This window comes from Anopheles merus, chromosome 2L, assembly GCF_017562075.2.
Source record: "Anopheles merus strain MAF chromosome 2L, AmerM5.1, whole genome shotgun sequence".
Taxonomy (NCBI): domain Eukaryota; kingdom Metazoa; phylum Arthropoda; class Insecta; order Diptera; family Culicidae; genus Anopheles; species Anopheles merus.
The window spans coordinates 25,918,300-25,941,031 of record NC_054083.1 but is presented as its reverse complement, the minus strand read 5'-3'; the positions used below and the strand labels follow the sequence as shown (position 1 = coordinate 25,941,031).

At 45.0% G+C, this 22,732-nt stretch overlaps 2 protein-coding genes across 4 annotated transcripts in view; both read right to left on the bottom strand.

The window, feature by feature from the left end:
- Positions 1 to 15,350, bottom strand: part of LOC121592681 — a 41,661-nt gene extending 26,311 nt beyond the window's left edge. The window contains exons 1-2 of one of the 3 annotated variants that reach the window (XM_041914343.1): positions 15,263 to 15,350; positions 13,850 to 14,382 (exon numbers count right to left, since the gene is read on the bottom strand). The gene's annotated coding sequence lies outside the window, so the exon portion shown is untranslated. Of the gene's footprint in view, positions 1 to 13,849; positions 14,386 to 15,184 lie in introns of all 3 variants that reach the window. The other 2 variants (XM_041914344.1, XM_041914345.1) reach the window with 2 other exon arrangements.
- A 3,532-nt stretch (positions 15,351 to 18,882) lies between these two features.
- On the bottom strand, positions 18,883 to 22,085 carry LOC121594375. Its single transcript, XM_041917552.1, has 4 exons — positions 21,058 to 22,085; positions 20,774 to 20,984; positions 20,521 to 20,688; positions 18,883 to 19,208 (listed from the first exon to the last, which is right to left on the bottom strand). The coding sequence occupies exons 1-4, from the start codon at positions 21,786 to 21,788 to the stop codon at positions 18,957 to 18,959; spliced, it is 1,362 nt and encodes a 453-aa protein (XP_041773486.1). The 5' UTR covers positions 21,789 to 22,085; the 3' UTR covers positions 18,883 to 18,956.
- Positions 22,086 to 22,732: the final 647 nt, after the last annotated feature.

Sequence of the window (22,732 nt, the reverse complement as noted above, 5' to 3'; positions counted from 1 at the left end):
GTCCATTGGTGGAAGGCGGATAGAAACGGCGTGTGGCAAGGCTTACAAATTAATTTATTGCTCGCAAATTCATTTTTCTATTCTCTCCCTGCCACTTCCAGCCACAAATGAGCATATTTAGGATCGTCTCCATGCATCCCCCACACTGCTGGCAAACAAAGGCGGCAAGAAATTGCATTTTAATGCAGCTACAGGGGTTGCTAGAGGTGGTACACGGGGTGGAGGATACCCATTCGTCGGCAGGAGCGATGTGCGAAAAATGTTTACACGAATGCGTGAAAGTGAAAGGAGTTAATGACTGGAACGGGGATGGCGGGCGGCGATCGTTTCGGATTAGAGTTGCCGCTCCAAGACGGGGCGGGGTTTTTTCAAACACATACACACACACACACACCCAGCGCAGACAGACAGCTGCCACCCAGCGCTAAAGGTGAGTTACGATGTTAGCCACACGCGGTTTTGCTCCTTTCGGAAATCGAAAACAATTCGCCCGGCTAGCGCGATCGTTAGTTAGTGCTTTGTTGGAACATTTTTCTCCGCTGTTGTGAGGGAGTTTGCAAAGCAGTCAACCCTCGAGAGGAGAGGAGCCCGTGTCCAGTAACTGAATTTCGTGTTTCCTAGCTTGAATCGGTTACATCACGGCGCTTGTTTTCTCCTATTTGCGACAAACTTGTGTGTGTTTGGTTTGGGGCACAAGGCGATAGCGGGGACAGGGGGTTCGTTTGCTTTAACGAATTCGACTCATCTTGAAACTGAGCTGTAGTCGTAACTTTCCTTTAATTGAATTTGGTGTGGTCGTAATCGAGTGGTTCGTTGATTGGGAAAGGTTGGTGTGGAAGAGAGATTGAGAGACTGATTTAATTATTTTTTTTTTTTCTACAACATATGACAAAACTAGTTTGATGTAATTACAAAGATATAATCCTCTAATCAAAATACTCCCGGGAAAAGGTTCTTGTGATGCGCTAACTGGGATGAGAATTTGACTATTTGTTCAAACCTGGCCTTTTTATTATTCATCATTTATCTTTTCGCTCAGAGATGCAATTTTTCTCACTTGAAATGCTTGCAAAAGCTCCAGAATATAAATCAGTTCATTATTTAACGCCAAAAAAGCGCTCGAATCAATTACTGGACCAAAGAAACTCAACAGACTCCGTCGTGGTGCATCACAAAAAAATGAGGCCCCCTGGCCAATTATTGACATTTTTCCCTCCCCCTGCTGGAAGCTGTACAAAGTAAGCTCATTTATTTGTAGAGACAAACGACACAAAACAAGCACACTATCTTGCACAAACAGCACAGCAAACGGTCCCAAATTGCCGTGCGAAACGCGACCAATAGGCGACGAACCCCCAACCTCTCCTTTCAAATCGTCCGCCTAATAGTTCTGATCCGTCCATCAACCTGAGACGCGCTGCGAGACATCCCTTTGCTGCGCTGCTAAAGCTGCTTCGTTCAATGTCAATTTTAAACATAATTATGATGTGATTTTGCCACGAGATGAGATAATCGGCCGGGCCGCAGTGCCAGATGCTGCGACCGAGCGACCGAGCGCGCACGAGCACGCTTTAAAGCGCTTTAATTGTGTTGACGAGTGCCCTCGAGGAGACACAAAAGTAAGACCGGCAGGGTGGGATGAATGTTCCATTCAGCCCGCACTCGGCGGCACCCTCTGCCCATTTGGGCTTGGCATGGCAAACTGCATGGCAAAAGTTTTGTTGACTCTTAAATCAACGCGCACCAAAACCCCCATTAGCTGTGCGCGGTCGCTCATGATCGTAGCGCGTCATGCGTAGCGGGCTAAAAATAATGCCGCACTGTCAACCGCACCATCGATCCGCTGGGACTGTGTGCAGAGATGCCCGTGAGGTGGCTTCTTCTCTTGCCTTTCTAGACTAGCAGTTGAACCATCATGAGGGGAAAAAACAAAGAAAGAAGACAGACGAAAAGATTACTTTTTCTTGAGCCCGTTGTCTGTGGACGCTCGCGTGGCCTTTACATTGGTTGTGGCGGTTTGTCTGTTAAGCTTATCTGTCCCGAACGGATCAACTGCAGAGAAGGCTACACTTAACGCACAGCACTTTATTACCTGCCCGCTGTTTGCAATGCTCAAACAACGGCGAGTGTTTACATGGGGGAATGTTTACTTCATTTCGATCGAAACGCAACACTGGATAAAATGGTCCCTACATTTCGATAAAAATTGCCATGTACGGGAAAGTATTTATTTAACATTTTATATGTTTTAAATTATCTGAGGTAATATTATTCATATCGATAAAAAAGCAATATTTGAGATAATCGTACATCACACTGTTTAACGGTTTAATGTATTATTAAACGCTGCTGAGGGTCTCTTGCAAGCACTTCAATACGATGAAATTTCCATGGGATGCATCAATTTTATTCCAAAAATGTGCATATTTTTTTTGGAGAATATGTTTTAAAATTCAAAATGATGCGATAAATGGGCTCAAATCAGCACTGTTGTGCTATACACATACGTGATGGTCTAAAAAACCGTTGCATTCTTTGGAGCGATCTCCGTATGCTAGACCTTATCAATCTTCGTTGCATGCTTTAACGATTAGAAATCGCTGAGAATAACAACATAAATCTCCGATGTCAGACTAGGAGCACGACACAGACAGATTTCTTGTAAAGACAAATCAAAGCAACGCAAAATCTTATCTAAAATATCCGTAGCAGCAATGTCACGTGTCTAAAATGAACTGTACAATCGGCTACGAGTCTATTTATCTATTTGGGGAACGTTGTTTGTTGATTGTTTATCGTATAAAAGGCTTTTCACGTCCAGCCTTATTTCTCCAATATCTTTTGTTGGAGTGTTACGATAACGTATTCATCATAATGTTTGCGGAAGACTTACATTAACATTAAAAGTCATATTCTAATGCTTGTTAGTCTCCAACATAAAATCTACTAGGGATAAACAAGTTAAAGGAAATATTAATTAAGGAGCAACTATCCTCTCAATAAGTAACTATTTTATTCCAGACAAAGTTTCCAAGAAAAATTATTCCTCTATTTATAATAAAAATGATCATACTAACTATTTGTGATTGAAAAGTTAAAACTAACTAACTATTTGTGATTGAAAAGTAGCCCATCTTTTCCATCATCAAAAGACTTTTGAATCAAATGCCAACGTACAACAAACATTAAACAACCGATCAATCTAACGACCTCCGGCTACTCTGTACAGACGCTAACTGTGCCGTATTCAACAAAGAACCAGGAAATCATGAACAATGATGCTCCTTCCCCAATTTCCCCCCGGGAAGACACCAGCGGGAGGGCCTTTCCTTTACAACCCTTTCGTGTGTTTTTTTTTGCCCTCATGTTGTTCCCTGTCTATTATGCGTTCCTGTCCCGCATTTTTCGCGTCAAGATTTATGACATCACCGCGGTGGTGCCGCGGCTCTGTGTGACACGCTTGATGGATTGATCACCCATCGAACCGGGTGCTTCGTTGCTGAGCGCCTGCGTACCCAGAGCGAGCGACTGCCGTGCTGCATAATTACAACCCGTCCGAATGCAGCGCGCTGGGTTCCGGAAACTATCGTCGTCGTCGTCGTTGTGCACAAGCTAACAGTACTTGTGAACCGCCCCGTTGTTTGGCATTTCCCGGCAGCACGATTAATCGATCTCGATGGGCCGCAAACAGCGATCGCTGATTAATGGAACGATCACCTCCAAAGGAGCCCAGCGGCGACGGCGCACCCGGGTGTTTCTTACAATTAGCATTCTTCGGTCCACTAACGCAACCACTTGGGGACACCCATTCACACACACGCACACACACTCACGCACACTTCGGGAAGGTTTAATCATAGTATTCTGTGCCTTTTTTTTTAATTTATTAGCAATTCACGTTTTGGCACAACGGTGTTTGGTGCGTAAAGAAGCGCGAGGATGACTTCACCCGGAGATGTCCCGTTCCGTGGCGTTTGTCCGGATGTGCTAATCGGCCTACCGAAGAGGTGTGTAGCTTTGATTGGCAATAAGCTATACCACACCAAATCCTCAGCGATACAGCTTCCTTTCGGCAAATGCGTGGCAACAAAGGCACAATAGGTGTTTTGCAATAACGATGATGATGACATAATTGTTGATCTCATCGCGCCCATCTCGGTGCATTAATCACGTTGATCACTTTCAATCGCGAAATTTGCGCATTTGTCTGCTGATTTGTGACCATCATCGCTTCAATGAGCGATCACATTACCCAGCCACAATACAAATTGGGCTCTATTGGGTCGAATTTTGAACGCTCGATTATTTGGCCACATTAGGTGGGGCGGCGTAATTGCTGCCCCATGCTACGAAACAGGATTTCATCAAACAGCAAGCAAATGCCTGATTGTCCGCCATTCCGAAGGCATTTATTTGCAATTTCTTACACACCACCATTCTGCGTTCGACGCGGGTCGTGAGCTAAACGCGACACCCTTTTTACCGGTTGCGCAATATGAGCGATATACATACGCGCGGAGACGCACACGTTAACAACAGCCAACTAGAGATTGCAGATTGAGATCACGGTTTTCCAAAAATGGGAGACCTTTTAATGATACACCTTTTGCCGGCACGGTGGCAGTTAAAAAAAGACCGAAACGAACTCCCGCACAATGGATAAGCACGATGGCTGCACGGTGCGGGCTGTGCAATCGGTCTTCCCTCCCCACCGATTCAAGATGACCTCGCCAACCTGTTTCGACAAAAAGGTGAGGTGTCAGGCGGCGAACGAACCAGCAAACCCGAAAATCGTGCCCCTTTTGCCAAAAGTGGGTCGCGTTTTGATGACTTTACAAAATTGAAAAGCCAACCCCGCACTTCCCCGTTGTGCTTTAAAATAATAAAAGAAAAGTCAACAGACGTGGAGTGGGGCGGGAAAAAGCGATGCTCGGAGCAGATGACCTTATCTAGTGATGAAGCAGATTTTGTCCAAAACCTTCGACTAAAACTCTGTTGGCCGTTATCAATCACAGCGAACTAGTTAGCGTTTTTTTTTTGTTGTGCTTCTCATCTTTCCCTCTACAAAATGTACCTAATTTGGCTAGATTGTACCAAGATCGAATCTCGCGTGGCTCGCAATGGTGAGACTTTCGGTCTAATTAATTCCGTTAGGTTCCGCCTTTGTTGGCGAACAGTGCAGGACAGTTATTTGAACTGGAGGGCTTTATGGAGCTAATCTTCCCGCTCTCATCAGTCTCGATGGTGACTCTTCACAAAACGCTGCGGCTCAAGTATTCTTGGCCACTTTTTCTTGTTGGTTTATTGTAAAGAGGTTCGTCGCTTGCTGCAGTCTCCGCGCTGGCTGTGTGCTGTACGATTGCAACGAAAGGTGAAAAACGAAAAAAGCGCTAAGAAGCCAAGAACTTGTTCAACGCTACAGAGACTCGACACCGAACGAACTACCAAACTGATCCGGTGATTGTATGTTAATTGCAAGATACAAAGATGCAAAAAAGAAGGAAAAAAACGTACAATCCCCAAGTTCCCGAAACTATCAGGCAAGCGATCTCGGTGTACGCCGGACTCGGTACGGATAGCGCAACGAATTGTAAACCCCGCTTTGCTGTGGCTTTCCGATCAACGTATTGAGCGTAGGGCTGGCCTGCAAAGCCGATTTCATACGCAAAGAAGCTTAGAAGTAGTAGGAGCGATATTGCGGCAGGGCTCATATCTAAACAAATTGCTCGCCCAGTGTAGCGACGAACAAAAGCGTTGTCTGTACTCTCGGCGCTGTTCTGTTTGCGATTGCCTATTAATAGGACACATAATCGGGCGCGTGCTTCAAGAATACGCATCACTTCATACAGACAAACAGGAGCAGAAAAGACAAACAAGAGCATGAAAGGAAGATGAAAGATGCATTCCTAACTGTATCATGGGTTTATACCTAACAATGAAATAGCAAAGGTATCTCAAATGGGCATGATAATTGTGGATGTTTCGCGATTCTAGCACGAGAGCACACACACACGATCCGCTTAGAATGTGAGACGATGATGACGGCAGCGCACAAGAGCAGTTACCGTTGTGCGTAAAATTGATTACGAAACTAGATCAATAGGGATAGGGAGTTTGAGCAGTTGTGGAAAAGGGGGTTTATAAAGTACAGTTCGAAAGATCTAGATTCTGAGTGGCAAAGTGATCTATTGTTCGAAAATGGGGATACAGAAAGTTTATTGTTATTCTTCGGAACGGATAAGGTGTTGATTACTGAAGATGAGTATGAATTTTGTGCAGCAAATGACTCTTTTGCAACAAATTCTGCTCAATTTGTAGCTTGAAAGGCCTAGAATTTAGTTGTAGCACTGTTATAGTCATATTCTGTCACGAATGAATGAATGTTTATCGCTTTATTTGAAACCAATTTAATTACAAAAAATAGAATTTTAACAGGATTACCAACAAAACAAATCTAAAATTATTGGGAATGACTCAATACAGTTGGTTGAAATTCATCAAATAAATAACAGTCAATCCTGATTTAATTAAATACTAATAATTAAAAGAATATACATCGTTAAATACATATATTTAGGCATTATTATGCTATTGACCGTGTCAAAAATAGCTCTACGTTTTCAGATTCTCGGTTAATCAACTACTAATTAGAGTTTGAAGAAATTGAACTGTATCACCGAACCATAGTTCTTCCACTTAAACGCCTTATCGAAATGAAATAAATCACCAACCGTTAATTCCTACAAATCGTTCCAATAACATTACTCACCTACAACCTTCTCCCCACAACATAACTTCTGATTAAAACAAGGCTTATCGGCATGTGCCGTACACATTCTTCCACGGCTCAAAGATGGCCGACAACTTCATCGTCAAAGCAACGAGCGCGGTTTCCAGCGTGCGCATCGTAAAACAAACCCAAACGATCCAAAACTCCCCAAAGGGACAACCATTTGCATAGAATGCTCGTTTACTACGGCTACGGTCAACCAAAGTCGATAGGAAATGCTGACTGAAACTGTGTGCAGCACCGGTAATTAATTGATATGCAGCCCGTTAGACTAGCCAGCCGGTCCCGATAAGAATTGTGTCACGCCCGGGGTTTGGTTGGTAGGCAGGCAGTTAGAAGAAGAATGATTGTTCTTTCACTCTGCTTCTAACACGCGCGATTGATAGTGCGGCGAGCGCTGTGTGAGACCCCGCAGAAAGCATTTAATCCTAGATTAGAACGCATATAATTATGTTGCTTCTTCGCTAGCGCAGCTGCTGCCTTTATTCTAATTGATTTTTTTGTTGTCGCTCCCGATACATCGCTCTTCCTTTTGCTCCCATTTCCAGCCGGACGCCGAAGCGATTCATTAAAAATTTAAATGTTTGCCAAATTGTTGTGATCGGTAAGAATTTGCGCCGCGTGCGTGCCCTACAAATCTCAAATTCATTCGACCCAGGCCACCGGATGTTGGCCGTTTTGGGGCCGGCATTAAACGTCCCAAAACAGGGAAGCTATAATGCAGCGGTCGTGTGGCTGCTCCGCGCGAGCACCAACGAATAAATTGCTGGTTTCGATTCCATTTCAACTGCCCATTGCGCGGCTCGGTACGCTTCCAACGTATGCAAGTCAGAGCGCGTCGCGGTACAAAACTATAATTTGTTAAATTTACAGCATTCGCAACACTCTCCGGGCCGGGGTAAGAGCGTAGCCGCAATAACTGGGCCACACCGGCTTGGTTAGTCTAATGAGCGCTCGGGAGGCTACCATTTAAGCAGAAGCAGAAGGTTGGTCGCCCTTCTGCTCGATCGACGCCGACCGGGCGGGCGGACGGGCCAACCAACCAACAGCCACAGCACTGCCTCGCGACCATTAATAATCGGCTGCGCGATAGGGCCGCTGCTTTGATTTGCACGCTGCGGTGTGCGCGTATGAACGGTCCGATTAGTCGTGACCGAGCGCACCCTTTCGGGTCGAATGCGTTAGACAAAGGCCCCATTCGTGCTGCTCATCTCCCGGCAGTTGGGGTTTATCTTTAATTTGTGCTGACCCATTTTTAGCCCTTCCTGCTTAACGTTCGGGACAACAGGCTGGCAGATAGATGGAGAGCGGACTGTGTCGAGCAGAGCTATAAAGTTCGACCTTCTCTGGACGAATGGAGGCGATGCTACGATACCGCGTTGGTGAGGATGAGCCACAGTTGAGATTAACAAAAAGCTCATCGTTTTATCGTGCCCGTCAATCGCGGTGGTAGAAGTGACGCTAGCTGGGGCTCAAAGAGGATGGGAAGGAGGAAGCAATAATTAACCGCGAAACGTGAGCTCCATTGAAGAAGCGGCTCCGTATCGTACGGTGCGGGGATGAAAGTCACCGATCTGTTTGATTTGATCAATCGTTCGAGGTGTGGGAGAGGAAGGTTTTTCGAGTTGATTCGTAAATTGCTTTGTCCTCGTTTGCCGATGTAAACGTGCCGATGAGTTCTTTCACACAATCAAATCGTAGTTTGTTGGGGTAGAATTAATTTTCATTCTAAAGGCAATACTGTCTTCTCGCGGCATTGAAGTCTTTCGTCTACCGTGAGCCGTACCAGGTGCGTGTTTTAAAACCTTCCTTCCACTCCCCGTGGCAGTTATTAAATCCCGTAAGAGTGCAATAAACTTGTTGCTTTTCCCAAAACACACACACACACACACACACACACACACACACACACACACACACACACACACACACACACATAATACGTACTTGATCGGTATTATCGCACCTTATGCTGCGGCTCGAACGCTTCTACAGCACACGCCTGCATTCCCAAGGTCTCCGCTCAAGGCGGTTGTTTATGTATTTTTTGGGAAAGAATGAAAGAATGTTTTACGCTCCACCTTCACCAAGCAACGCAGCACCGTACGCAGCTGGTGAAAGCTTCTTTTTTCACCAATCATTCACTTAATAAAAATACGTAGCGGTACTAACTACCACAGGGAGGCAGGCGGCACACTAGCATCCACCAACCATCGATTCGATTGGGAAATCGGATTTCAATTTATTTTCCATTTGCCCTGCTGACTACCCTTTCTGCTGCTACGCAACAATGCTCACAACTATGTTTGTGTGTGTGTGTGTGTGTGTGTGTGAGCATCTCGCATGGGTCATCTAATGCGTATGCGTTCAACAACAGCAACTAAAAAAAAACCTCCGCTCACGAGGGAAGCCAAGAAACCCCATACGAAAAGTACGTTTGCTTTCAATGACCTCGGCGTACGCCAATGTAACGGATTCTTGACTCCAGCGTCGATCGCTGGGCGCATGCATGCGTGTGTGTCTGTGTGTTTCTTTTTCCATTGCTTCCCTTTCCCCGTACACACTACAAACTACACTGATGTTGGTGTTGTGTGATGGGTTTTTGGGGTCGAAGCTTTTCCTCCCCCGAAGCACGCGTACAGTTTCTTCTGGCGGAGTATTTTTTCCTCTAATGACTCGATTGGCCCGAGCATGCGTGTGCCAGTGTGCTGGTTTCTTTTACAATTTGGAGGGTTAGTTTAGAAAGGTAGAGTCATAAAATGTGTGCCAAATCGTTGGTTGAATCAATGGTGTTAAGTCTTGAATCAGAAAATGAATCGGAAACTAAAGACTTCAATCAAGAAAGCGACGAACCTGATGGTTTTGTCGCAAACTAACGAACAAATAATGCAATACTACGAAGTGGATTTTTCAAAACAGAACCTTTAAGATCCAAGTGTGCATGTTTCGTTTCTAAAAAAAATATTTAGACATTCAACCATAATTTTTTTTTTTTTTATTCAGGAGGGAGAGCCGTATTGCTTAAACATAATTTTTAAAAATCATTGCATAAATTTTTAAAAACAAGAGTTCCGCAAATAACTTTTAAGTGTTCCAAATTCAATGGATTTTACCCCATTGAACTTCGTACTACTTTGCCTGCTTCATTATGTACATTCTATTTTTTACTTCGAACCACATTTTGCTTCTCAATACTTCATATTTGCGAAAATTACATTAAAACATTTTTCTTAGCAGCACCTCTCCACCATTCCTCTTAACGCGAACAACTCTTTTTTGAGTAATTTAGTGTGTTTTACCCTTTTTATTTAATGAATTTAACAGCCCAGATAGGCTCACTTTGCTGTGTTTAAAAGCTTTCAATGAAATTAGAAACGGCATGCAAAACACTCCAACCGGCGGGTAATGAATGTACTGTACAGCCTCATTGCCAAAATCAATGTCGGCGTGTGAACATTATGCTTGCGCTTGCCACTAGCGTGTACAGCATCTTTTCGCTCAAGACCTACTCCAAATATTCATTCCCATTCAAAACTGGCCCCCTTCTTCTCTATTAGTTTTAGTGCGAATTAATCCGTCAGTGCGGGTTCGTTCGGAAGGCCTCCGACAGGCGCTGCGCCGGCATTTGCAATTTATTTCACACACACACACACTGGAGGAGGTAGCGTAAGGTGCTACCAATGGGGAGGTGGTTTTGTTTCCGACTGTGTAATGAAATTAACGCAATCAACATCCATCCATCTCCGTGGCGGGTGTGTGCTTGTGCAAATGAAGAAGTAATTGCGAAGTGCGTTGCGTGTAGCAGAGCGCCCCGAACGTAGAATGCTTTGGCTTACACCTACTCTCACCCACAACCACCCACTGCCATGTGGAACATGTGGCGAGCAAGCGAGCGGGGCGACGGAGGTCACAGACCAGAGCCCCCCTCCCCGGGCACAGTCAGAAGTGGCCACGTTGCGCTTTATTAAATGCAGCGCTCCGTGTTTGTTCCAACGCCGTGACGGAAGTCAGCTGAGGCTGAGTGGCGTGGGTGCACGTGAGCTTTGCCATACGCCTCCTCACGCGCCTAGTAAAGGCACATACAGACACACACACAGAGACGCGTCTTTGGTGCGGGTACCTCAACCTAAAGCTGGAGGTTGTAGTGTGTATTACGAACGATGACATCATGCGATCGCGGATAGGCGAAGTCCGTGAGAAGTTGAAGGTTAATCGGCGACAACGTAACGTGTCACGTCAGTGGGGAGAAGGTTGTTTTAGTTTACTTACGCTCCGCCGATATTGAGTAGGTAAGCCATTTTAAGGGAAGAATTCTTGGCTGTGTACGTGTGGGTTTTTTTGATCGATTTATTTGAGTGCTTTTTACCGCCCCAGAAGGATGACGTTCTTGAGTGATGTGTAGCAGAGTAAATTAGATTTTTCTGAAGCGATCTATCAAACATGGTGACTCACAAAACGCCCACCGAAGAGGAGTGTACATCCAACACACAAAAGAATTACACCATTAAGGCCGCCGAGCTGGTGCGGTGTGCTGTTAATGTTTTCCCACTTTTTATTATTAATTCGTGCACGCAAATTTAACGTGTTCTTCCCCCCCATTCGAAGCAACAGCTAGATGATCTTCACGACTTTGCTATTTCATCCCCGACACGGCTCAGGTGCTTAGACTTTATGGTATCCAATTTTCATAAAACTAGTGCCCCCTTCGACCTTGCCCCCGGGGTCGGGCACTTGCACTGCTCGATCACCCTTTCGGAAGGGAACTTTTGCCAGCCACGTGATCTGCAGTGTAGAATTAAAAAAAAAAAGGTTCATGGGAACCGTAAAGCCGTTTGAATGGGTGTTTTGCTCGCCGTATGTGTTGATAGCAGCAGCAGCTCGGCGTAAAAAAGAAGGTTACCTTACTTTGTGCAACCCCTTTAACCAGCGCCCTCATGCACAGTTATGCTTAATTTCCCATTGCATAACCTCGATATGCTTTGTGTTCCTTCCCACCCTCAATCGAGCTCGAACGATAACGATATAATATTCCTACGGAAACACACACACACGTATGCATTCTTCGGCATGCATCGGAGGAACCTGTGGTGCCGTTTTTTCCACGCCACCAATTGGTTGGTTCCCCGCACCTAACGGGGAAAAGGTTAAGTAGAGCGAGGAAAGTGATCCCGATGCACTCCGCCGAGTGCTAGATTTGTTTGCATGTGTGTGTATGTGTGTGTGTGTGTGTGTGTGTGTGTGTGTGTGTGTGTGGTGGTGATGGGAAAATTGGCAGAAAAACTCCCACCAAATCGTCACATTTGCCGTTACGATCAAAGGCAACGAAGAAACAAGCAAACAAAAAACTATCGACACATCAACGTGTTGAAGATGAACGATTTTTTCACACAGCTAAATTGCTTATTACTCCTTTGCCACGCAGGAATAACATCCTGTTGCCGAATCGTTACTGGCAAATCACAAGTCGTGACTGTGGTTCGCAAAAAGCACCGAATCATCCCTATAAATGATCGCTTCCGGAACGTTGGTCGGCCAGGTGACGGCATGGGTCATCCCTGCGCGCGAACTGAGATCATCCTCAAATCTATCGCGCGTCTCATCCCCGATCGTGTTGATCATTTCGAGTGAAGATTTGCGGGAATGATTCGAGAGGGATGGTATGCAAAAACAAAACCAAAAAAAAAACACAAATCTCTCAACACCCGAAAATCAACGCCAGCTCATGTCCACACGATCATGTCCGGGATGAGTGCGTTTCGGGCAGCGAGGGTTTTGAATTATTAACGACCGTGACGGGAAACTTGTACACGCGAGAGCATTGGCATCGATCAAGGTAAAACTGTTAAAATATTAGGTTCAAACTGAACATCATTCGGCCTTGCCAGTGATAATCAGTTGGGAGGCTATATTTAACACAGTTGGCACAGGTTTGTGATTTCGTTGCTGTCGATCAGAAACATCCTTTGGGGTTGTTTTTTTTTATCAGGTTGGCTATGGTAATCCTATTTGTGTTTGAGTTTCAACATTCAACAGGATCTTTCATTGTCAATTTCCGCGACGTCAGCAAAAATAATCGCCTTAGGTATTTATTAAGGAAACAGCCTAAAATGTTCTTGAGTAATTATAGTTAAAAGAGTCTTTACTAAGATAAATCAATAAAACAACACTCAGAAATCATTTCAGTTTCTTTACATTAATTGTAGACTGTGTTTAATGTTTCTTGTGTTATTTGAAGTTTTAAAGGTTTTTTAATTTAATTTTCCCTTAGTCCGTTATAATGGTAAAATACATTACATTCATTCAATATTACTCAATTGGGCCAAGATAACTTGACAGAGCCAAATGTTCAAATGTTTTTGCAATTTCAGACGTTATTTTACCATGGCTTAATTTTTACTTCATTCATCTGTATTTTTCCCCATCAAATTTGTATAAATTGTTCATTTCATTTTATTGTTCAAAAGAGAAAGAGGCAAATATTTAGCAAATGCGATAAAAATCAAAAGTTTCATCAATATCTACGTACTTGAAAAACATAATGAAAATTGCATTTTGGAAGAGTTGCATCGAAGTAATAGTTGTCACACTTCACTTCAATTAACAAAATAGCAGTCAATGGAACATAAAAATACTGTTCATCATTAAACAAGACTTTCTGTGAAATAGACATTTGATCCTTGAGTTTTCATTCATCGATCGTGACTCAGAAAATGCAGCTCAACCGCCTGGTCAGACTACTAACCTCAATATCCAAATAAGAAATGTTCCAATACACGTTACGATTTCCTGAACGAAGGACAACGAACCATTTTAAAGCTACCTTCATGCAATAATTCCCCCATGTTTCGAGCACATTAAAAGCGCAAGGATTAAGCAGAGTGTGTAAAAGTTTGGAAAGGAAAAACACAACCCTGATCGATCGGGTGACTTTCCCACTTTTTTCTTCTTCTTCTGCCAGCTAGTCTACCAGATAACCGGTCACCATCGTCGGCCATCATCTGGACAGCGGCTTTGTGAGTGCCGCAAGCTGCGCAGCTCACTTACAAAAACGATACTTACTTTCCACTTTGTCGAGGTTATGCAACGCTTGTTGCCTTCGCTTGTCGCACCAAATCCAACCGAACCGAACCGGTGATCGATGAGAGGGAGCCCTGAACCGCTGCTTGCGCTTTTCTTTCGTGACCGGGGGTTTTTCGCCTTGCGCCTTGTGCTGCTGCGCGGCTGCGGACTTTGATGAACGCAAGGGCCGTTGCTCGAGGACACGGCGACTCGAGGGAAATCCTGTTTTCGGGGTGTACGTTCCACCAGCACCACCCCTTCGGCTCTTGTCGGCTCCTTTTACGTCTCCCACCAGACACACATACAAAGGAAAAACACACGCACACCGACAACAACACACACACACACTCGTTTGCTTCTTATCTGTGTGATGCACTTTGCTTATTCGCTATGCTTATTCCACTGCACCAACCATTCGAAGCACTGCAGCTTGCAACACAACACGGAACAGAGCACAGAGGAGAGATGAGCACCTCACTCACACTGCACGCACACACACCTTACACTTGCATTTCCGTTTGCTTTTGCCCTTACTGCTTTTTTTGTGCACATAGGCGAAGGAGAACCCGAAAAATAAATGAGAAGACAAATATTAAATGATGAGAAATGATCATGTGCCACCCTGAAAATAACGTAGACGTGAAGAATTTATCGCCCCACGGCGCAGTCCTCTCAGACACGGCCGAGATAGGCTGAGATATCAAGAACCCCGAGAGAGGGACAAAGAGAGACAGAGATAAAGAACTGTACACGCACTGTACGAACAAAACTGTAGGGTGTGCGACAGCACCAAGGCAAACACGACAACGGGCAGCCTATCGCGAACACGATCTTTGTCAGCGCGCCGGACAAAAAGGCCGTCCGGGAGGCGAAGGGTAAAAAGGCAAACAAAACACGCAACCACACGCGGCAGAACTTGTACGACCAAACGGACGGGGCAACCTTACGCGGCTCGATTCACATATTCTTGCCCGCCAGATGTTGGGGAAGTTGTGTTTTATGAGAAAACGCGCCCAAACCAGCGGGTGACGAAATTGGGAATTAATTTTAGAAACACGCCAAAACTCGAGATCGAGACACTTGCTGGCCAGTGGTAAAGGGAAAAGTTTTAAACACTGCACTGTGAAAGAAGCAATCCTCCCCCGGGGCGGGCACAACAGTCAAGCTAAATTATGTTTTTTTTTTTCGGGCAGCTAAAAGAACCACTTCTTCGTAAGAAAAAAAAAACACCTTAAAAAACTTCGGTGCAAAACTCAAAAGTAGCAGATCCCCACCCGGCGGGAGGTTCGTTCACTTAGCCACCGAGAGCTGGAAAATGTTGAAACGAGAACACACACATAGTGCTGGGCCGCTGGGATCGAGGATCGCGTAGAAAAGCACACAGAGAAAACAACAACACGCAGATCGACTTACACACTCTGTACCGCTACGAAGCTACGAAACGAATAAGCGGGCTGCGCTCGATCGGGAGACTTCAACGCGACCGCAGACCGGAATACCTTGAAAATGTTGCTCAGGTATCGTTCTTAGGCACGGCTGCAGTGAAGCGTTGTTGGAAAAGTATTGTAATTGAAAGTTGTCAGGTGACATTTATTTGGTATCATTGATTTGAAAAATTTCATAAAATATAGATTTAACAGTAAACGAGTGTAGTTTTAAATAATTTACAAAAGGAATAAAATAGTTTCCACATTGTTTGATATCATGAAAGGACATTGCAGTCATTTAATTTGACATTCGTTCAACGCAAAGTTCATGTTAATTGATGTTTCTATCACTATTTATGTTATTTAGTTTTTAAACCAAATTTTTTTGTATAATTATAAAGCAATATCTGGGTAATTTGGTAATCGACCAAAACCACAAAGGATTATGACCATAATCATGATAACTGTGCGATAACAAGGATGCTTTGTTGCATAGGCAACATCTTCAATGTTTCAGTTTCTTCAGCATTCAGTTATTCTGTTCCTCCATGATATTGCAATTACGATTTATTATATTCACATTTTACCACTTATAAACATGGCCTCAAACACTGAATTCGAGAAGAGAAAAAACATCAAGTGATGAAACCTCATAACACAAGACATTAACAAGATATCAGGAGATTGAAATTCGTTATAAATACATTGAGCACACATTTAAACGCTGTGCAAGTAAGAATTTATCCGGTTTATTCTAACAAAAGAAGTTATCATAGTTGTGTGACACTCCCTTGACTCTTTCTTATGCAATGTGAACCTCATATGATGGAAATTGAACTCTATTGCTCCCTTTTTGGACAGGCTCCTTGGAAATTCCTTTGTGGACATGGATTTGTTCAACAAAGGTGCTATAGAGTCTAATTCCTATTAAGCTAAGTTCATTTCAAGCAAGCAAGAGTCAATTAAGTGTCCCACAGCTATGGGAACTCTTGAAAAATACTGAATTAGATAACTCTCGTTTGGAAAAAGGTTTGGAAAGATTAACTTTGTGATCTGTCTTGTTCCGGATTCATAAGTCTTTTTTATAATTAAATACTTAAGGATTCAAGTGCATAAGCGATTGATCGTAGATAATTTTTACAATTTGTTCTCGTAAAACCAGAATCACAGTAGTTCTACCCAGAAATCATAACATTATTTAAAAACAATAGAATTCGGTCACATAATTTCATAAAAAAGCAACTCCAAAATGTTGTTATCATCTTGAGAAAACGATAAAAAGGGATTTTACTATTTTTGGTATATTGTTATTCAATTCTCTAGGGGTTTTTGTGATCATGCTTGCACCAGCAAACCTATGCTGCTCTATCTCTCTCCCTCTCTCTCTCCTTTTCTTTCTTTCAGCAGGAACAGCATCGCTCCCTTTTCCACACTCACACCCATCGGAACCGGACGGACCGTTCGCTCTGTGTGTGCATTTCATAAACCCCTCGCAGCACGTAGTGGTATTGGTGGCGCAAGGGGTTGTCGATGTTGCCAGCCCAGCGCGAGCGCAACCGTACGAATGCACGCGCGCACCGTTTGTGTGCAGGAATGTGTTGAATGGGGCGATGTGTATGCGACCCAAACGCACCATCATTCGTGGTGCTATGGTATTGGTGCGAGGCGCATAGTGGGCTTAATTGAATGCGTTGCGGCGGTTTTCGGCCACCATGCGCTCCCCAAAAATTGCGTCCGTTAAGCAAGAATAATTTAATTAGAACATTTTCTAGGTCAAAAGCAGTAAGAGGGGGGATCGGGAGTATGGCGTTTTTCTCACTTGTTATGTTAGAAAACAGTTCTTTTGTGCCCGGGGTTTGCTTTTGCCTCCAGCGAGTAAGAGTCGTTACACAAGAAATTTTCGATAATCAGATTCTAATTTTCTCACCCCAAGGTACATGAGTGCAGCGCAACGATTGGGTTTGATGGCGATGAGCTAATAATAGTTTGAAATTATTTTTAAACGGCACATGGAACGGGATACAGATTCTTGCACAAAAACTCCACTTAATTTGCCTTAAATTATGTAGGCATTTTTTTGAATTGAATTCCAAAAACCTTACAAACAAAGGGCCGTTTCACGTGCGATGGCATCATGCTGCCCTGCAACTCTTTAATTGGGCACATTTAAATGGCCACTCGGATTTGTTTTTTTTTTTCAAAATCAATTGTAGCCTCATTTTTCAGGACGCTGATCTGAATACTGAACTGCTTCTGGGGTGGCCAGTGCAAGTAATTGGTGGCAAAATGTTCATCACACATCATTAGGCGCATCCCGAGCGCCTAATGAGTGCCGTACCGAGGGCATCTCCTGCATCTCCGCCAGTATCGAGGGTGCACCTTGAATGGAATCTTCCACTTCAGTAAAAGAAATCGAAAAACAAAAAAACAAAAGTGACCCTAATTCGGTCGGCCTAGTAATTAGGAAGCTTTTTCTCTCGTTTACTTTCGTTCGATCGCGAGTGTGCAAACAACGCGTTTAGGACTTCCTGCTCCTCAGGCAAGGCAAAACCCAAAGGTAAACAAAGCGCAGATACAGTTAACAAATCATGTTAACCCGGCCCGCCATCCAAACATCGGCCAACATCGAGCATAATCGGCACAGAAGTAAAAGTGTGTCCTCATTTCCCTGTCCGCCAGCGAAATGGGTCACATCCCGCCCAGAGCACGGCTCACTGTGAAATGGTCATTTGAAAATCCCCTCCGTCCCCCAATCGCATCCCCCTACTGCCCCTATCGGCAACCGGCAGCCCACGCGCATGGCACGTTGATTTGTTGGTGTTTGCGAGCTGCCTTTTTTCACCCTTCGAGCGCCATTGCCAATGCAACCAATGCAACGCAAACATGTACATCTCGCCATCCAATATGGCGCTATGGGGAGCGCACCGTTGTGTGCGCTCAGAAACGAGCAGAACCGGTTGCAATCGAGAAATTGCAACACTCACATACACACCAACACACGGATAGGGGCCGAAAAGTGCACAAGAGAGAGAGAAAAAAAACACCCCAACAGCACGAGCAAACGATGGGGAAATGCAGTTTGTGCACCCTGAAGACAAAGGCTTCGATGCAAAAGAAAGAAAAAAAAACAAACCTCCAGACACCCTTACCGAGAATGTGCTACAAAGACGGGGCTTTTTGGTGGAGCGACACGGCCTCCGACACTGTTCGTTTGAGCATATTTTTGCAGCATTTTCGTTGTTCGCCCAACAACCCCTTTACGGCCTTTATTGGCCATTTTCCAGGAACGGGCTTACAGGCGATGTACAGTGCCTTCGTGCATATGCAAGCGATTCGCTGCATTGATTCGATACAGGAAGAACACACATACCTGCCTTCCAGTTGTCTCCATTGCACACCCCTCCTACACCCCGTCCACCCCAAATCGACAAGCTGCCTCGAGGCATTGGAATGCAAACGCTCTCCTGGCCTGGGTCTTTGTGCGAATTGTCGTTCCGGTCGTGGAATGACTAATCGGAAAAAAGCCTCCCCTTTCTCAGCTCCCCCACCATTTGCGGTGTCTTAAAAGCGTGATGACCGATTAAAAGGGCGTGAACGGGTGACTTGTACGAAGGCATAACAGAGGAATCTATGCAAGGGTTACTTTATTATCGAAGCTCGAACTCGCACTCAACGGGGCCCTACTGCACTGACGACCTCGGTGGTGGTGGTGGTGGTGGTGATGTTGCCGCCCCGTCCAGATGCCGCAGATAGTCCTGCTCGAAATCGTTCATCTGCTTCGACTGTTCCTGGTTGAACTGTTGCTTCTTCAGCTGGTCCACGCTGAGCAGGAGCTTCTTGTAGTCGGCCAGCACCTCGGTGCGCTGTTTGCGCAGTTGCCGAATCTGCTTCTCGTACGTGAGCCGTTCCTGTCGGGCGGCGTCCCGTGTTTCCTGAAGAACGGGAAAGAAGCGTCAGTAAGTATGGGTAGCATTGTTTTGTAACTGTGGTGTGTATGCCACTTAGTAATTTTGTTTATAATAACGTTTTAGTCTGGTAGCCTGGGAGTCATTTTTAACAGCTTCAATGAATTTGTGACAAGCATTTTATAACAGAAGTGCATACTAGTTTGCCAAAGTGAGCATTATGTAAGAGCAGATCAGTAACTAGTAACAGTAACAGTAATCTTTAAATATACTTGGTGGACTCATGTAAACGTTTCGTAAGTTTGTGGTACAAAGAATCATTACTTCAGAAAAGAATTTCATTCAATTAAGCTTAACACCACGCTTTAAGTCTTTCATACTTTTGTCATATTGCTATATCACAGATGATGACTTGAATTGAATTCGTCATTAATGGTTACATCACTGAGTTTTTTTATTAATTTTGAATTATACGGGGTATTACTCCTTACGTTAAATATTATAATAATAACTGTCAAAGTAATAAAAAGATTTCTCAATTAAACTAATTAGAAAGCTTACAGGGGTTTTGAAGTAGAATTGAGAACTGACATGGTTTCCCAAGAAACTGTTTGACATTTTGATAAAGGTTTCAGTTAAAATATATTTGTACCACTTTTAGCCTGATTTCAACCACTTTGAGCAGGTGTTTTCGCTTGAAACCGATCAATTAATAGTTGACGAATTCAAAATTATGTAAAAAGCAAAACCTCTTAGGAAGCTTGTTAATATCCAAATTTCCTGCGTTGGTTTTGTGATAAATACACACTGCTGACCATGCTTCGTTTTCCATCTGGACAATCCGTCAAACAAATAAGACAAGTAACCCTGCTTGAAACCCGCCATGATCGCGTAGGTCTTATACGCCTCGGCAGAGCAAAAGAGGCAAAATTTACATGCTAAAAATATTCATATTTCAATTCTGTGCGTGATCTCAAGCACTGCTCCCAAGTCCAAAAAGCCAGCTCTCTGTGCCTGTGAATGAATACAGATAATATTTAGCATCGTTGGAGTTCCATCGAAAGCTCCATCTTTATGGCGGACAGAATATCGTAAATATCGTCTCAAGCTGTGAGCTCTCGAAGCACTCCATACTCCGCAAATATCTTTAAGCGCATCTTCTCCAAAATTCCCCACTTGATCATCTGTAACACAGCGTTCAGAAACGGGATGAAAAGGGGGGGAGAGGGAGGCAGAAAGTTTCCCAATTTTCTTACCCACTTGCTACAACCGACAGGCAAACAGACAGAGCACAACTAGAGAAGAAGCCTTTCCGTCAACAGACGTAACAAACCGATACCTTTTCCGAGTCGTTCGCAATGCTCAGCTTGATGCGCAAACTTTCGACCTCCTCCTGCGCCTTGAGCAGCCGCCGGTCCTGCGTTTGGTTGTGGTTGGCAAGGTTGCGTATCTCGGACCGCGCACCGTACAGCTCCTTCGCCGAGACGTTCAGCTGGGCGTCCTTTTCCTGGAAGCATCAATCATTCGGCGTTTGAAATTGTGAGTCAAAAGACTTCACGCAACCCTCTTGCCTTCGTTCGAGCGCAACGTACCTTTAGCAGTTTGTCCAGCTCCACGTTGCGCTCCTCGTACTTCTTGACCGTGCGCTCGAGCGCCCCATTCTTCGTCAGCAGCTGTTCCTTCACCGCCTCGAGCTGCTTCAACCGATCGAGCGCCAAATTAAGATCCTTGACATTCGCCTCGTTCTGCTTCTGGCTCGCTTCCAGCTCGGTCTGAAGGATGGCGACTTTGGACTTGAGAAACCTACACACACACAAACACACGACCACAATCGTCAGCTCCGTTAGTTGTACAAACAGGCTTCCCCCGAACCTACTTGATCAGTCCCTCCGAGCTGATGTTCTTCTTCTCCAGCACCTTCGGTACGACGTCGGCCATGTTTTTGCTGAGATTGCGAGCCGTCGTCCCGGCCGATGTCACCGATTTGCTTGCGATCAGCATTCCACCACCCGGACCGGGGCCACCGCCTACACCACCACCACCGCTACCACTGCCCCGCTGGCCATTGCTTACCTTGCGCTCTACCGAAACGGTCGTGACCTTCACCAGCTGCAGCTGCTGGTTGGTGGTGGTGGTGTTACTGTTATTGGCCCGTGTGCGCTCTTCCTGTATTGCGTCGCACCGAATCTCGGTGAGGGTCGTCAAGGTGCTGGCCGGTTCCTGGACACCTCCACCGTACGTATCCTTCTCCCCATCGCGCACCACCGCGAAGATGACGGCCGACGAGCGTTCCTCACATTCCGGGTCCTCGTCCGAAGCACCGGCAGCAGCACTGCCGCCCACACTTCCACCACCGATTCCACTTTCCTTATCGGTCGTATCGATCGAAGCGCCCAGCTCGGAGGAGGACGACTCATCGCCCGGCCCGACGACCGACGCCGCCGCCGCCGCCACATTGTTCAGCTTCTTCAGGCCGTGGCGCAACCGGCGCTTCGTTGTCATCCAGCTGACGTTCTCGTTCAGCTCGAACAGGCCCCGTGACTTGGCGTTTATTTCCTCGTTCAGCCGGAACAGAACGCGTTCGCGCTCGAGTAGCACCGGATCCATGCTGTATTGTTTTCCGTTCCTGTCGGGTTCCTTACCGGGCAGCTAGCGGCACCAACTGTAGAACACTTTTCTTTGTGTGTCAACCACCGCAAGGTGCTGTGCTTCCAGAACAAACCAACCGTGCACAAAAAGTGTCCCAATCTTTCTTTACTTTCCAGCACAAAAAAAAAAGCCCCCACAATCGAGAGCTCTCGGATTTTCCGCTCCAACGCGTTTCGCTGCAATCGGTGCCCGGCGAGTGAATGCACGCCAAAGTGCCAACCGTTGATTGAAACGGGTGGCGTCGTATGCCGTCTACAGTCGTTGCCGTTGACAACCGACCGGAAAGCCGGCCCGGGGGTTGCTATGGTTTTTCTTTTCGGCGTAGCGATGGTGAAACCGACAGCCAGCCCTGCCGTTGCCGTTGTTTATGCACGCCAAACAGAATGCCGGTGACGCACCTGTTGATGGCTGTCCCGTTGCGTGCCGAGGGTTTGTTGACGTCCGAAACATATTGGGAATGCCAATTGAGGTGTTGTGTTCCGAAAAAGCAAAGAACGTTGCCTGCCGTGGGACGCGTTCCAGTTTACCGAAATGTGAATGGAACATGCATTGGTGGTGGTGGAAAAGTGTTAAACGTGTTTCTACGAATACTAGAACCTGTTCTATGAGTCATCTCTTTTGGGAAGGATTTACAAGAAAAAAAACCTTCAAAAAAGATACAAATTTATTCTGTTTAACACAAAGTAATGATAAATTTGTGGTTATTACGAAAGTAATTACGATTTCTATCAATCATATGAAAGATTTCTTTTACACTGTTTGGTTTGCATTTTTTTACTTCAAATTCCTTATCCCACTCTATCAGTGCTTGCAAGGGATTGCATAAAACGCATTTGTTGTTTTACGCTGCTTTTTTTCAAACAACTGCTGTCAGAAATGTTTCGTTCAACAGTACTAGAGGC

Excerpts from the sequence above, each read along its gene's own strand:
- LOC121594375 (XM_041917552.1), bottom strand. The coding sequence starts at position 21,788 with ATGGATCCGGTGCTACTCGAGCGCGAACGCGTTCTGTTCCGGCTGAAC. Across the intron at positions 20,985-21,057 it reads AGCTCGGAGGGACTGATCAA|GTTTCTCAAGTCCAAAGTCG; the intron begins GTAGGTTCGGGG and ends GTGTGTGTGTAG. Across the intron at positions 20,689-20,773 it reads AGCTGGACAAACTGCTAAAG|GAAAAGGACGCCCAGCTGAA; the intron begins GTACGTTGCGCT and ends TGATGCTTCCAG.